We start from the raw sequence: 15602 nt of genomic DNA on the forward strand, positions 1-15602 counted from the left end.
CCAGTTTCTAAAGGCATGCAAAGAGGACGACCAGTTGTTTGATGTTATGAAATTAAAGTGGATTGGATTTACTTTTGATCCGTGAATCCCAAGTCTTCAGCAGCCCACAATGACTATTCCTATTTCATCTGTTAGTATGCATACTTTTTTAATGTAATAACTTCCCTTTGTGACTCATTAATTAGCTCTTGGTGCAATACTTGCTTTCCAGATGTCGTCCAGAGGCTTTAACTTTGTGTTCTTCATGTCTTTACGCTGTCAGATTCGCTTAATCGACCAGCAGATGAGATGTACAAGAATCTCAAATATATAGATAACAGACTTGCAGAAGATGCGAACAGTCAGTGAAATGTCTGTTTTTATTCTCATTACAGACCAGAAGTAGTGCAAAGCTTTGTGTGAATAAGATCTTATCAACCAAAGCTGTCATCTGTTATTATACTTGCTACATTATCAGCAGTGAAATTCTGAAGGTGAAACAGTGTGCAGAATTGTGTCCAAAGTTACTTTGTTATTCAAATAATAATTTCCTACCTGGGCACACAGTTTGCTGCCAAAGCTCTGAGAAGTCTGATCATGTCACTGCTCTTTACGTTATAGGGTTAAATGTGTGTGTACTGTACAGTGATCTCATTTCATTGAATTTACCAATTTAGAGCCTGGTTTACAGTTGACTGCAAGTCCCTTTTGTGCCACATAAAAATGTGTTTTGACGCATTGTTCCTGCAACAAAAATTGCACCCAAATTCCATGTAACTTGCAATTATGGCTTCTTGAGAGGCAGTGATCCTGTGCAATGTCTGTACAGTAAGGGCAAGGCAAGGGCAGGCAATACTCCTCTTAGGGGGAGTATTTAACTTTATGGGGCCAGCTTTCCTTGCACACCCTCACTGTGCTGAACTTTATTTTTATTTCCATATGGATTATTGGACTACGTCAATAAAAAAAAAAATTTTTGGTGTTTAATAGAGTTTTTTCTAATAATTTCTTTATGGCTATTGTGGAACTACATATTCCACAGAGACCGCTAGCAGCTATGGGCATGCTGGTGCTTGTATTCCCACACACTCTAGTGTGTACAACCAAATAGCTGCTAGGGCTTGCTGGAACATGTAGTACTACAATAGCTGGGAACACTGGGATGGCCTCTGCTTCTTCAGCAGTGCCTGGTTTTTAATATCATCATTACCCTGGTACCCAGCGCCCCATGGGTACCGTGGTTGATTTTCTGGGATGCCAGCTTGCTAACTTTTAGTAGAGAGGGTACCAGCCTCATGCTAAACAGGCAGGAGTTGCTTCAGATTAGGACACTGGTTTTCTTGTTGGTGTGATGCAGCCCAGTCTGTGTAGCCTGGTGCTGATTCCCACTTTAACAGGAAGTTCAGAATACATTTTTGCTTTCAACTCTAAATGAGAACCATTGGGGGGGGAACTCAGTTGGCCACATTACTGTGAAAAATAATGCAGCCTGCGCACTGTGTATAGTGTGCTTAAATACCGTTATTATGGTAGTTTTAACTCCATCTTTTTGCTTGCAGCTCCCTGAGCTACGATCAGAAAGCCGGGATAAATTTACTGTAATAACGGTAGTGGGATTAACCCTGCGTTAATCTGGGGGGAATTTAATTCCCCCTATTAAAGTGAATTAATTGAATAGCCAGTAAGACCTACATTTGTGCATGGTTATGGAAACCATATAATAATTTCACTGAATGAAGACCCCAGTTGTTAGAACACTAGTCAACCATATGCGTGTTCATTGCATTTTTAATATTTCAAGCAAACCCCATATTTTCATTTGTTTACTAGTTGAAAGGAAATCTTCCCAATATTCTGTTGCACATGTCATTGTGACTAGCTTAATTATAAAGTGCCATTTTAACGGATAACTCATTGTGAACAAACTTTACATATATGAAAGCATTTTTACTTGGCACAGTAAAAATTTGGTTTTGGTCCCTATTATGTACAAAACATAAGCTCACCAGCCAATATCCTGTGTCTTCATTTCTTGCGAATTCTAACCAATGCTCCATATCTTTTCTATTGTGATATATACAGACTTACTCTGATCTGGACACTTCATTGCGTGTTAGCAGCCTCTGCTAGCTGGACTTAAGTAATGAGTCAGTGCCGTTTTTAGCTATGTAGAAGTAGAAAACGTCCGACTCAAACTCCAGTCCTTGAAAACCGATGACTGGTCATATTTTGAGGATTTCACTCTGGGAACTGGTGGGTTATTTACAGGTTCAGCCAAATAGCTACGTACCTCTCAACCATACCGAATTAGGCAGTACATTACCGATCAGAGTGCTCAGTCCTGCCATCCCGATTAGACAGCTATATCCCACAGGTGGGAAATTTTGGGAGGTATGTCTCGTTAACTACTGCTCTGCATGGCAGTGCAACGGTGATCAGGTGCCACACACACTGGAGCGCACGGCAATGGGGGTGTTTGGTGGGGAGGGAGAAGAGTATGGGGCAGCCTAGCACTTCAAAAGTGCAAAGCACACCTCCATCGTGACATGGCCACACCCCAAAATGACATGGCTATGCCTTCTGTCCCAATGCCGGATACCCAAATGTTAAGAGGTGTGTAGATAGCTCAGTTGTTCATGAGTAAAGATCTTTCTTTTATTTTTGCAGAAATCGAAGATTTGGCCAAATTCACTTTAATTTTGGTCCCCCGCCCCCCCTTTGGGGTCTCAGTCCTCACACATGCCCCTCTCCCAAGCCAACTTGTGATGGTCCTTTTGAGGCTGATTATGGCGCAATATCAATTGCTATAATATTGATATTAAACCTTTTTGATGAAGTGGTGTCGTAAAAGAGGAGCTTTAGTGGGGAACATTGATTTGCTGGTGGTGGGACTGTAAGTGATTGAAAAACAAATGTCTGATTTGGAGGTACTGATAAAATACACTGGAAGGGAGCTTTATGATTTTGTCCTGGCAAAAATGTTACATTCTTTCATAGTGGGAGGGGACTAGTTAGACTGCAGTTGATGTATTCGGATAGCGTGATCCCATATGGACAAGGAAATCCTCGTTGTAGGAGTGAAAGTTAGTTCCTTAGTCCGCTGATGAGATGCTATCCATAATAGAGTATGAAGAGTGCGCTTAAAGCAAGTCCGATTCTATGTTGGTCCATATTTTTTGATGTGCCGAGGAGTGCATTGAGCAAGGTTGCTAGGTAATGCTTGAGGAGGTTATGTACTCCCATTCAGCCCATATTTTGACTTTTGAATAGAATGTACATCCGGACTCTATTCTTTTGGCCTGCCCAGATAAATATTTGCAGCAAGCTCTTTTAAAATTTAAGGATGTGCCATAGGGGACAAGGATGGGAAGCATTTGCCATAGATATGAGCCTGTGGAGGACGTTCACTTTAATAGGCTTGTTCTACCTGTTCTTCCACCCCGTCTTTACTGCATATGACTGGCCGGAGTTTCTAAAGTATTGGTACTTTTTGTTCATTGTTCTGTATGGTTTCATCCTGTATAGTCTACTGTTAGTACTGTGTGCGGCGCTGCGGATACCTTGTGGCCCCTAACAAATAAATGATAATAATAATAATAATAGGCTTTTTATATACCCAAACCATGATATGATGAATTTGTTGCAGTGTACCATATCAGTCTTTATCGAAACAACGAGTCTAGTAAAGTTAGTTGCATATAACTGAGCATAAGATCTGGTTAAATATAGGAGCTGGTGGGTTTAAAGCAGGCTTGCCCAACAGAGAGCAGCTTTCACTCCATTTCCAGAAGTTAGTTATTTGATTGGAGCAGAGGAGAGCACTGTCCTCACTCCTGCCCTATATTTCAAATGGCTAAAGGTGGACGCTCACTCTCAACTTGGAAAAGGAAGCGCATTCTCAAGTTCAGACTATTCTACTCAGCTTGGCGAACTTACAGAAAAAATATTTGTAAAACTAGTTACCATACACTACTACAAGCTCCACAACGTACTAAAACATGCCAAAATGTGTTTGTGTAGATGGGTATATACACATCTTTTTCATTTAATTGGGGCAATTTCATTCTATGCAGGTTTTCACTAAATAAATTATTGCCCATTTATGCCTTCACAGTGTGTACCCACTACGTTATATATTCAGTTAGACACAAAATCAACATTTTCTACTTGTATTCTTTGGTCCCAATACTCCTCAATATACACAGTCATATCTTGTAATATCCGCATTGCAGTTGACACTGCAAACCTGACTATCTTTATTTAATTTTGCATTTAATTTATTCATTTATAAGGTAAGTTGTAGGTAATAGTATTTCATTATTTCATTTTTGTTTTTGTATAAAATGTGACTGCAAACAGAATTTAATAGGGGATTTAATTTTCAATATTTGTGATTATCTTGATGTTAAACCATCGCTTTGACAACCTCTATCCCCTAAGAGACTAGAAGTCTAAAAATAAATCTGTATATTAAAATATGACCATTCAATCTGTCCAATTACAAAATAATTGCAGATGCCAGAATAATGTGCAAGGTTTTAATCTGTGCCAATTTCAGAATCTCCTATTCGGAAAACACAATCTGTGAATACATTTCAGGTCGGTCTTGCCCAGGGGATTTCCAATGGCTCATATAATTCTTAATTCATATATGTGTGTTTTGTAGACAGAAACCCAGATGGTTAACATTGGGGGAGAGCGTTTTATTGTTGAAATTTATACAGCAATGAACCTTGATGTTAAATGTAAACTATATGAAATGTTTTTGTGCAGCATTTTCCAAAATATATGCATATGTTCGAAAACTTTGTAAGATAATTTGAATTGTACGTCTGTGGGAGAAGCGTCTTTTTTTTCCTTTTCAGCCTAGATACTATTTTGCAGTTTCTTTATTACGTTTACCTAGTTTGTTTGCTTTTTTTGCTGCCGTAACACAGCCATGTCAAGGGCTTGCTTATTATTCTGCTATCATACCGTTGTTGACTCGCATAACTGCATTTTTCATGGGTGTATCTTTAGATCTTCTGTTCTACGTGACTTATTTTTTTTAATGGTAAATCTAGCAAATGTTCTGCTCAGTCCGTACAATGCGTTGATTCAGCTAATCAAGAAACTACGCCGTCTCAAAAAGAATGAATGAATCGACTATAGAGGTGCCCACACTTTTGCACAAGCCACATTCACCATATTATTTTTCAATATGTTCAATTCAGCAAATAGCAATTGTGCATAAAATTGTCCATAAAATAAGTCCTGTTTTAAGTTTGTACCTTGCGGAGGTTGTGTTAAGTTCTCACTTACAAATGCAATGAATCATGTTATTTGCTATAGGGGTATCCAAACTTTTGCATGCAACTGTTCATTGTGCATGTTCCAACTCACATGCAAAATCAAGATTTCAATTTACAGTACAGGATTTTTTAAATGAGCTTCAATAAGTGTTTAAAGGGCTGCATGTTTTTTCTGGAAGTGCGTGCAGCATTTTTCTTCTGCATAAAGACTTTGATTTTTCACTGTCCTCTAATGTTATGGAGATCAGGCCTCATCCTTTACTTTCAATATGAAGCACTTTGCCTCTGAAGTGCATAAGGTGCACTTTATATCAGAATGAATTGTACTTCTGTTTCAATATTTTATTGCATTGGTTTCCCTAAAAATACAACATGTATTAAGGACAGAACTGATGACCCCTCACTCATGATTAATTTTAGATATAAATGAGGTTAAACCAAACCGTTCTTGGTGCCGGGGGGTTGGAGAAAATATTAAGTTGTTAAGGTATCTGAGCGCCCTAGATTGGAAGTAGTTTGGACTTTGAAATGAGTTTTCTGTTTAAAGTGTACCTGCAAAATAAGCATGTGCAAATTAGCAGCGACTTGCAATTGTTATGGCTGCAAAATTACTCATTTGGCATGTTACATCTTTTAATCAGCGTCTATTGGTTGTATTATTGTGTTCTAGGCTAGTAGGTCATCTTTTGTTGACTGTGTATAAGATGAGCACAGGTCTGTATTCAGGGGAGGGCTGGCGACTTTTAGCCCCGGGGGAAAGACTCGACTCAGCAGCCTATGAGGAACATTTTAAAGGGGAAACAAATGCAGGACAGCATTGTGGCTTATTGGTTAGCACTTCTGCCTCACAGCACTGGGATCATGAGTTCAGTTCCTGACCATGGCCTTATCTGTGAGGAGTTTGTATGGTCTGTGTTTGCGTGTGTTTCCTTTGGGTGCTCCGGTTTCCTCCCACACGCCAAAAACATACTGGTAGGTTAATTGGCTGCTATCAAAAATTGACCCTAGTCTCTCTCTGTCTGTGTGGGGTGTATTAGGGAATTTAGACTGAAAGCTCGAACGGGGCAGGGACTGATGTGAATGAGTTCTTTGTACAGCGCTGCGGAATCAGTGGCGCTATATAAATAAATGGTGGTGATGATGCAGGTGACCCAGCTCAAGGTAGCCCACTATGGGACCGGGCCAGAGGGGCAGATACTCGCCCAGCGTGCCCCTGTGTCTATTGAGAATAAAAATGTATACGTAGCTGAATAAGCATAGTAGATTGTCCCATTATTTTTATCTGTTGTCTAAATATCTGTGTAAACACAGATCTCCTCTCATTGCAGCTGAAAGAAGAGATTGAAAAGCTTGAAGATAAAGTCGAATGTGCCAATAATGCTTTGAAGGCTGATTGGGATCGATGGACAAAAAACATACAGACAGACTTAAGAACTGCCTTCACAAACATGGCGGATTGCAGAATTAGCCATTATGAAGAGGTAAAATAGTTGCTTAATTACTTTGGCATTTCAATAGAACGCATAACTAAAAATATTTACTGTGGTTAATTAACAGCTTTCTTGACGATATTAATAGGTTCTTTGTGCCTTTGTGTCACATTTCAATTAAGTGGAAAATAGAAAGTGTCCAATCACAGGCGTTAGGAATGCTCATTGTGGTTAATCTGCAACGAACATCTAAATCAATTGCTTTTGATGATGAAATGTCTAGCACTCTCCTCAAACTATAAAGGATGTTTTTATTTTTTAATGCCATCCTATGACAAAGTTGCACATTTTTAAAGTGTTTTAGGCCATGTAGTTTTATGCAAATGATGTTAGGTGAACCGTTCATTTGTAAGTAAGTTGAATTAGATAGGTTATGATTATGTAAAATTAGCCATATCTTTGATTTTGCATAATTGTTTTTACTAATACAGCACATAAAGCAGCCAGTGGAAACTATTCAAGAGTTATAGCATGAAATTATATATTCTATAAATCATTTGTAGTTTAATGAAGTCCCTTTGGGGATTTACTATCTATACCGCCACAAGAACATTAGTGAGGTCAGGGGCTGATTTCGGACAGTAAGATCTGGCTTACTGTTGGCATTCCAAGTGATCCCATTTGATCCCAATGATGGGGTTGAGGTTAGGGCTCTGTGTAAGCTAGTCAAGTTCTTCCAACCGAAGCTCTAGAAATGATCTATTTTGTTGGACCTCACTTTGTGGACGGGGACATTGTCATGCCGAAACAGAAAAGATCCTTTCTCAAACTGTTTCTACAAAGTTGGAAACACACTGTTCTCTAAAATGTTATTTTATGCTTAAGAATGAAGCTTTCCCTTCACTGGAACTCAGGGACCCAGGCCAAACCTTGAGAAACAACCCCAGACTAATATTCCTCATCCACCAAACTTTACAGTTGGTATTTATTTCGGAAGCATTCTCCTGGTATCTGTCATACCGACATTCTACTGTCGGACTACTAGATACTGAATTGGGATCAGTCACTCCACAGAACCTGTTTCCATTGCTCCAGTCGCCATTTGGCATTACGTATGGTGATCTGAGGCTTTTGTGTACGGCTGCTCGCCCATGGAAACGCAATCCATGAAGCCTCCGATGAACAGTTATTGTACTGTTCTTGTTGCTATTAAAGATATAAATGAATGGCACTCTCCATATTGAGTTTAAAAACCGAAAAGTGTCTTTTTAATTTTTTTTTTATTTTAACATTTCGGTGTATAGTTAGTCATGGACATATAAATTATAGCAGTAATAGCAATCATTTTATACCCCTGTTACCCAAAATGCCATAAAGGTATAATCTGCTTGCAAGTAATTACAAACACAGCATTTATAAACAGGTAACATTGCAAAAAACGTAAAATTATATTGCAGTGCATGCAAATTAGTTTAGTAATAGAAGATAAAGCAAGTTTAATCAGTGACTCTTCTCATTGTATAAAACATGGTAACAGCATACTGCTGGTTAATGATGTATATACAAACGTAGGGCACATTGGTGTCTGTTACTACATGTTAATGCATCACACGTATCTGTATGTGCTTCATTACCATACTGGAGTTTGATACTGGCCATAAGCCTCTGGTTGACATGATCACGCACACACCTCTTCTGATGTTTACACATGTCAGTTATGATCAGCGTTAATTTGAATGGTTATATTTAGTGATTACTGTTGTTTTTGTGGTTTTTATATTGTACTGATATCGATTTATCCATATGATATGGATGACTTATGGGTATATGCAGTGGTCAATGTGGAAATTTAGAAGTGGTAGTATAGAAAATGTAAGTGAATTGAAAAGGTCAGGGGTACGTGCCCTTCGAGGGGGGGGGAGGGGGTACACTGGGGTATTCCGGCAGCAAGAGTTAGCCAGAAGGAAGGGGTGTTAGGTGAAGGTGCCTATTGGTGACAGCAGAGCCCCTCCTACTGCGTTTAGAAGATGATTGTGGCAATGCAAGCCCAGCCGTTCCCCAGCAGCACAACAGGGTGGCATAGGAGACCTATCCTGTCACAGACAGGCTTATCCCTACGCAAGGGAAAATGTATTTATATTACAGCTAACAATTGGGTGACATATACAGCTACACAGCCAAGTCATAAAATATTTTGACAATTAGGGGGATTCCTTTATTGCTTCAACTTGGATGCATTTTAAACAGCATACTCTAATTAATTAAAGCCTTTGCTATATAGCCAGTGTAATAACTATTGATAAATTGCTGGGACTGTCAAAGTTTCAACTAATTATGGATGCTATGAAAATAAGAGTTTCTGGCCATGATGTTCTATCTAGAGAGCCTAGTCCATGGTATGAGCAGATGTGTGCCTAATTTTATTGTTACTTTAGTCACAGCTGTGCACTCAGCCACCTATCTCTAATAATGAGAATAAAGCGAAAATCATGGCACAATAAGGAAACTCACTGTAGCTGTGGGGAATTGTTATAATAAAGCCAGCGGCCAAATACTAATTAAGATGTAAGATTTTCAGTGTTGCAAAATATTTAATTAGAATCTTTGTTATTGTCCAGACTGTTTCCTGACAAACTTTTCCAATTTTTTTACTCTCATACATCATATTCTTAATTATCTGGTGATAGGTTGCTTGTTTAGTTTTAAATATCTTTATTAAACATCGTCATAAAACTACATTTAAAACAACATCAGAAGAAATACATTGAATATATGAGACAACAGAATTTACAAGAGGAGAAAAGGGAGCAAATGGAAAAAAAAGTATAAATAATTATTTCACCTGGCTGATTATAAAGGCTGTTAAGCCGGAGCATAAAAATAAGTACACCATGTACAAGATTCCAATAAACATTAGACCTCATTTGGAATGTCGTGGTGATTAGTCGCTGAAGCTGATTGGACAAACCACAAAACCTGTCCAAACCGCTTAATTGTCAACCATTCAGTGCCCACTATTTACTGTTGGTTACTGAATTTTCTAATGCTCGCAGTTGGGAGAAGGATGGCTTACAGTTAAACAATTTTCCTTTAATTTGCGATTATTGTAACAAAACAAACTAGCTGTACTATTTTAATTAGGGGTGCATATTCTACTTTATAAACAGAATGCACATTACTAATGTGTTGGAAAATTAGACTATTATTAGTATTAGGCACTGTATATTGAGCAGCTGTGTTGTCATCTGTGAAATACAGAATGTTTGAAATATATAATGTTACTATTTTAGCTATTGTATTTGCTCTATAAATATACATTTTAATCTTATGTAATATTATGTATTCATGTTCTTTCTTTATTTGGCATTGTTTATAATTGGGCGGTACAGTGACCCAGTGGTTGGCATTGCTGCCTCACGTGGCTGGATTCATGGTTATGATTGCAAAGAGAACCCAATCTGTGTTGGAGGTAGTATGTTCTCCCTGTGTTTGTGTGGGTTTTCTACATGTTTCTTCCCACAGTCCAAATATACACTGCTAGGTTAATTAGCTGCTGAAAAAATGTATGTGTGTGTCTTTATTCTCTCTACAGTGATGCACAATATGATTGGTACTATTAATCATCATCATCATTTATATAGCGCCAACATATTCCGTAGCGCTTTACAATTGGGGACAAACATAGTAAACTAATTAACAAACTGGGTAAAACAGACAAAGAGGTGAGAAGGCCCTGCTCGCAAGCTTACAATCTATTAATAATAATATCTTTTATAATGAGGCGCCACGATTGTTCTACAGAGCCGTACATAGAGCATGGGACAAAACACAGCATATAGGGCAATACAAAAACATAGTGCAGTTGAAACCAACTCAGCTGAGAACAGTTGCATAGGGCAAAGAGGTAATAGTGAGTTCCAGAACAAAGAGAAAACGGGGAAGGGATGGAGGGAGGTGGGCAGTGAACTAACGGAGGCTAAACCTGTGCCCAGCAGTGTGGGCGACGCTAACAAGATCAGGGCAGTGATAGAGTAGCAAAGGCTAATTAAATGTTAATTAAATTAAAATGTCCCTGAATAAATAACGTACAGGTGTCAGTGTTGCCCAGTTTTGAGACTTGTAGTCACTGTTTCAAAGCTCTATGCAAAAATCTAGCATTTACAACACACATTGCAAAATCTAAGTTTGTTTATTTTTGAACATCATTGTAAAGTATCTCTTGTATTTGTTATTGTGTAGATTCCAGAAGAACATTTTCTTTGTCTTTTGTCATTGTATAGACTATACAATGATGATCTGAAGCTTTCCTGGTGTTTATTCCAAAGGGAGTTTGTAATGGATATTGGGGTATAAGAATGAAGATGACATTCTACTGTCTTTGTATGAATATTTAGAAAAGTATAGAATAAAAAGAAACTTGGGATGAGGATGTTTGAGCTCATGGGCTTCAGTGGGTATATTTCCTTCCTGTATAGCATGTTCTGGTAGCTCTTCATAGTAGTAAAGGGCCACAAACCAAAGTTTCCCTCCCTCATGTGGAGTGTTCTAAAAAGTGGCTTCACCAACAATAAAGAGTTGAAGTGATGCCTATTTTCTTATCTCTTTCATTGTTGCTGAAAATAAAGTAGTTATGGCTGATGGATAACTGAATAATAAAGGCACTGTTTCATCGGTCCAATCCCTTCCTCATCCCCATGGTTGGCAATTGAAAAATGATTCTGCATGTTACATTTTATATTAAATTCAAATGTTCTCTTATACATGGCTGATGCCATTTGTCTTGGTAACATCATTGTCCAATAGGTAGGCAATGTTAAATAGTAGGGATTTTTTTTTTGCGAACATTTCATTTTTTTTTCTAGGCAGCCAGCCATCAAATTAACTGTATATAAAATAAGTGTTCTTAACTTTTGCTGGGAGTCTTAGCAGCTGTTATAAATCATAATAAAGCAGTCTCGAACGGATGACTTGATGCTCTGAAAAGAGAGCTATTCCCATACATACACCAATAACTAATTAGTATAACCAATGCATCTATTACAAGAAAAAAATGCAATAAGCACTATGGTCAGGGCTGAGCCTGACATGAAGCAAGGTAATAGATTGTACTTTCAGAAAGGCTTTGAAAATAATCCTGGCAGTACCCTTAAGAATCGTGCATTTAGAATAGTCAAATATTCTTTTGTAACATAAGTTTATCCAGATAGGTACTTTGTGTGATACCTTGTAGCTTTGTTGCTGCTGAAATCTCTAATGAATTTTCGGTAGATTCTAAGGTAATTACAACAATTTAAAATAGAGAGTAATCTCCCTGCAGTATTTCTAAGAGACATTGTCATGTAAGTCTAGTGTTGACAATAGGTACTGTAAGACATTGAGAATGTTGATCATCAGAGGTTTCTTTAATTATAACTGGAGTATAAATATATTCATTAGGGAGCAGTGTGATACACCCGCAGGCCTATAAAGCAGGGTTTACAAAAACCTGACTTGCACATTGTGAGGCTCATGTAGAGTAGAGTTGGATGCATTTGTGTCAAAAGGCCAGGCGTAGAACCTGAAATGCCAATAGTGGGGGTATATGTTGAGCTGCACGTATCTTACAAATAGTTGCAATTCAAACTAAACATGAATAACCGTCAATGTGTCTGCATGAAGATACTTTTAAAGCATATTGAATTACACGGAGCATATCATAATGCGGCTTCATACTCGGGACACCTTTAATCATTATCAGCTTGATATGGTTTTTGTTTTTTTTTTTAAAAGAAAGGTTTAAATAAATAATTAAACCCACCTCCCACTTCACACCCCCCCTAAAAAGTTTCCACTATAACAGGGGAACACCCAGCATAGTTTTCCCCTGTTACAATGTGACATAGCCCCAATCTGTTCAGCCTGGGTAGTGGGATTTAGGGGTAATAAATAGTTTAAAGGGAAGAGGTATTTGTACATGGGACTATCGGCCACAGCATTCCCTGGCTGCCTTAAACTGCCTGCGCACGCTGACTCCTGTGAACTACAAGTGCCAGAATGCCCTAACATCCAGGGCCCTCTGAGATCTGTACTCATGTAAAACCAGATACTGTGAAAAATATGGGATTTAAATGAGCGCTCCCCGAAATCCACTCTTACTAATTTATTATAAACCTAAATCCATGGTGGGGGTCTGACACTTTCACTCTGATTAGTTAGAGCGTTAGAAAGTCGCCTTAGTTTGCAAACCATGCAGGGTCTAACTGTTCCTGACCAGTCAGATCAAAGCCGCTGCACGGACTATAGAGGTGGGTGCTGATCATCTTCATCATCACTACTGATTGTTTCTCCAGGGGATAAACAATCCACAACAGACGTGCCTCCTGACAGGCGTATCTGCAGCTCTGTTAACTCCGAGAGCAGTAATGCTAACAGACCTTTGTTGCATTATGCCTACGCTTTCATGACTCTTCTCTCCCCCGTTCCATATCTCCATATTGGAAGGAGGCGCAGGGCAGGAATATGCAAAAAGAAAAATATGGACTTGGGATTATACATTTTTATGGGCAGAAAGAAAATATATTTTAGATTTCAAATAGGTTCTTGCGTCCAAATGAGGCCTTATAAGATGAAACATTAACCTGCATTCCAAGGATCAGAAGTGCAGTATTTCATAAATGTAAATCAAATAAATCAAGTTTAAAGATAACAACATGGAGAACACTTCATCTGAATGTTTCCCACATTTTGTCTATTTGACAGAACATTTATTATAGATAAGAAAATAAAGGCTACAATTTCTCATTCATTCATCATTCTAATTTATCTTTATGAGAAATTTAAGTTCTATTAACCCTTGCCATCCAAGTAACCCTCTTAATCCCTCCTTTTTTTTTTTTTGCACAGTATTTACACTCTAAATTGAACGATTGCGTTATTTATTTTTAGAACTAATTTATTCGGCAAAGCTAGAAGAATCATGGCTACTTCATTTTCAGAGGTACATCACGCTGCTTGATTGTATTACCCATCATATTTAAGCAGCACTTTAAAAAGGTGTTAAGCAAATGTAATCCTACAATAGTACATCATAATATAATATTTGCAAAACTAATTTCCAAAGCCATGCAATTAAACTCCCAAGAATCATTTTGGTTCAATGTTTCCACAGCTTTTTTAATTTGTTCAGCATTATTGTTCAGCATTATCAGAATTCTCTTTTTAGAATGATCAATTAGGAAAGTACAACATTCCTTTAGCTATGAGTACACAGGTCCTTCCTCTGCTAGACAAGAGGAAATTTAGTCTCATTTTATTTTGTACCAGAACTATCCTGATATCAGAAAAAGCATATGAAGTTTCATTACTGAGTTGTTGTTTTTTGTTTTTTAAATAAATTTAACCTGTAGAACAATTAAAAAAAAAAAACTCTGCTCTATCCTAATGTAAACCAGATGTACAACTTGTAGTTCAGAATCATGAGAGAACAGCAACGCCAAGTCGGGATGGGACACCTGAAAGATGTCACCAGCAAGTATTAATGGAATTCATATATATCGGCAATGTGCCTGTCAGAAAACCATATAAAGTCACCAATCTATGAAGCCAGTTTTAAATACAGGTGCATTTTTACTCTTCGATGCTGTGTTGAAAATTGTTTTTATCGATTTGAAGGCTTTGTGTTTTTCTGACAGCGCTTACCGAATACACATGAATTGCAGATCAAACAATTGAGGTGATGAAACTTCAGTCTAGTGCAGAAGCCTTGTTTTGGTAAGGAGCTGTGGTCTTTTTTGCAATGTAATGCATGGACCTAAGTGTTATTCCCGTGGCTCTATGGACTATTTCCTTTTGAAGCATCTTGATTTCCCCAGGCTCCATGGATTCACAAGGCTGATCAGATTCCTTTCAGTGAGTCTTTTGGACCAGTGAGTGAAAATACTTGACACGTTTATTTAGTGCTTGACAGTAGTCCAAGATAAGTTTATTAGTTGCAGCTCAAGAGAAGACAATGGTGCTGTTGGTTATTATATCTCATAGATATCCTTATTAATATTTTGTATGGCTTAGTATAGTGTTTTTGTTTAATGTAGACATCATGCTACAGGCAATGCATGTCTCTGCTTTCCCATAAGCTTGAGGGTGATATGGACAGTGACAACTCTTGTGTCTGCTTTGACACTCATGCAGGCCTCAACCCAACCTCAGTAAGTAAAAACTTTTACCAAAACCTATTGAAAGTTACAACAGTTTTTTGGTTTAACTAAATTCACAAAAACATCTCGGGTCTGTGGAGCTTGTTGTCTTTTTAGACTGTACGCCCTTACTGTACTCTCCCCATCCCTCCTATGTTCCTCCTCTCCAGGGATAAGTAGATATAAATTGCAAAGATTATTTATACAAACATATGCATTTGCATTTTTGGTGCAGTACAAAAAATCTGTATATTGCAAACAAAAAAAAAAATAACAGATCTACATCCAACTCTAATTAAGCCCCAAACTGTTTGTTATTTTACAATTCCCGGAAAAGGCTGCTGGTTTAGAATTGTTTTCCAAAGAGTTTCCCTATGAGACCTCATCCGTAGGTGAGATGTGAGCTGCACATTTGACAATACCATTTTTGATTTATAGGAACCCAAATGTAAAATAGCCCTATTTCTTCCAGAGCTGTCCATAGTCATGAACAATAGCAAAGGCATACCTGGAGTCATTGGCAATATTTAGGCTTGTATTTTAAAAGCACAAATGACATGTCAGAACTCTTCCACATGCATGGAGTAAACAACCCTTGCAGCGTGTCATTCATAGACCATCCAAATGGAAAGGTGTGTATTTAAGATGTATCTGTGTTGAAGTGAGGCGAGAGGTGACATGAGTGTAGTTATTTTCTTTTTGCTCATAGAAACATAGAATTTGACGGCAGA

The 15602-nt window shown here is 38.0% G+C and overlaps 1 protein-coding gene across 1 annotated transcript in view; it reads left to right on the forward strand.

The window, feature by feature from the left end:
* Positions 1-15602, forward strand: part of SNX7 (sorting nexin 7) — an 84612-nt gene that overhangs the window by 58485 nt on the left and 10525 nt on the right. Inside the window, exon 8 of the mRNA XM_075182334.1 lies at positions 6599-6751. Coding sequence (XP_075038435.1) covers positions 6599-6751 — 153 coding nt within the window. The remainder of the gene's footprint in view (positions 1-6598; positions 6752-15602) is intronic.

This window comes from Mixophyes fleayi, chromosome 8 (assembly GCF_038048845.1).
Source record: "Mixophyes fleayi isolate aMixFle1 chromosome 8, aMixFle1.hap1, whole genome shotgun sequence".
NCBI lineage: Eukaryota > Metazoa > Chordata > Amphibia > Anura > Limnodynastidae > Mixophyes > Mixophyes fleayi.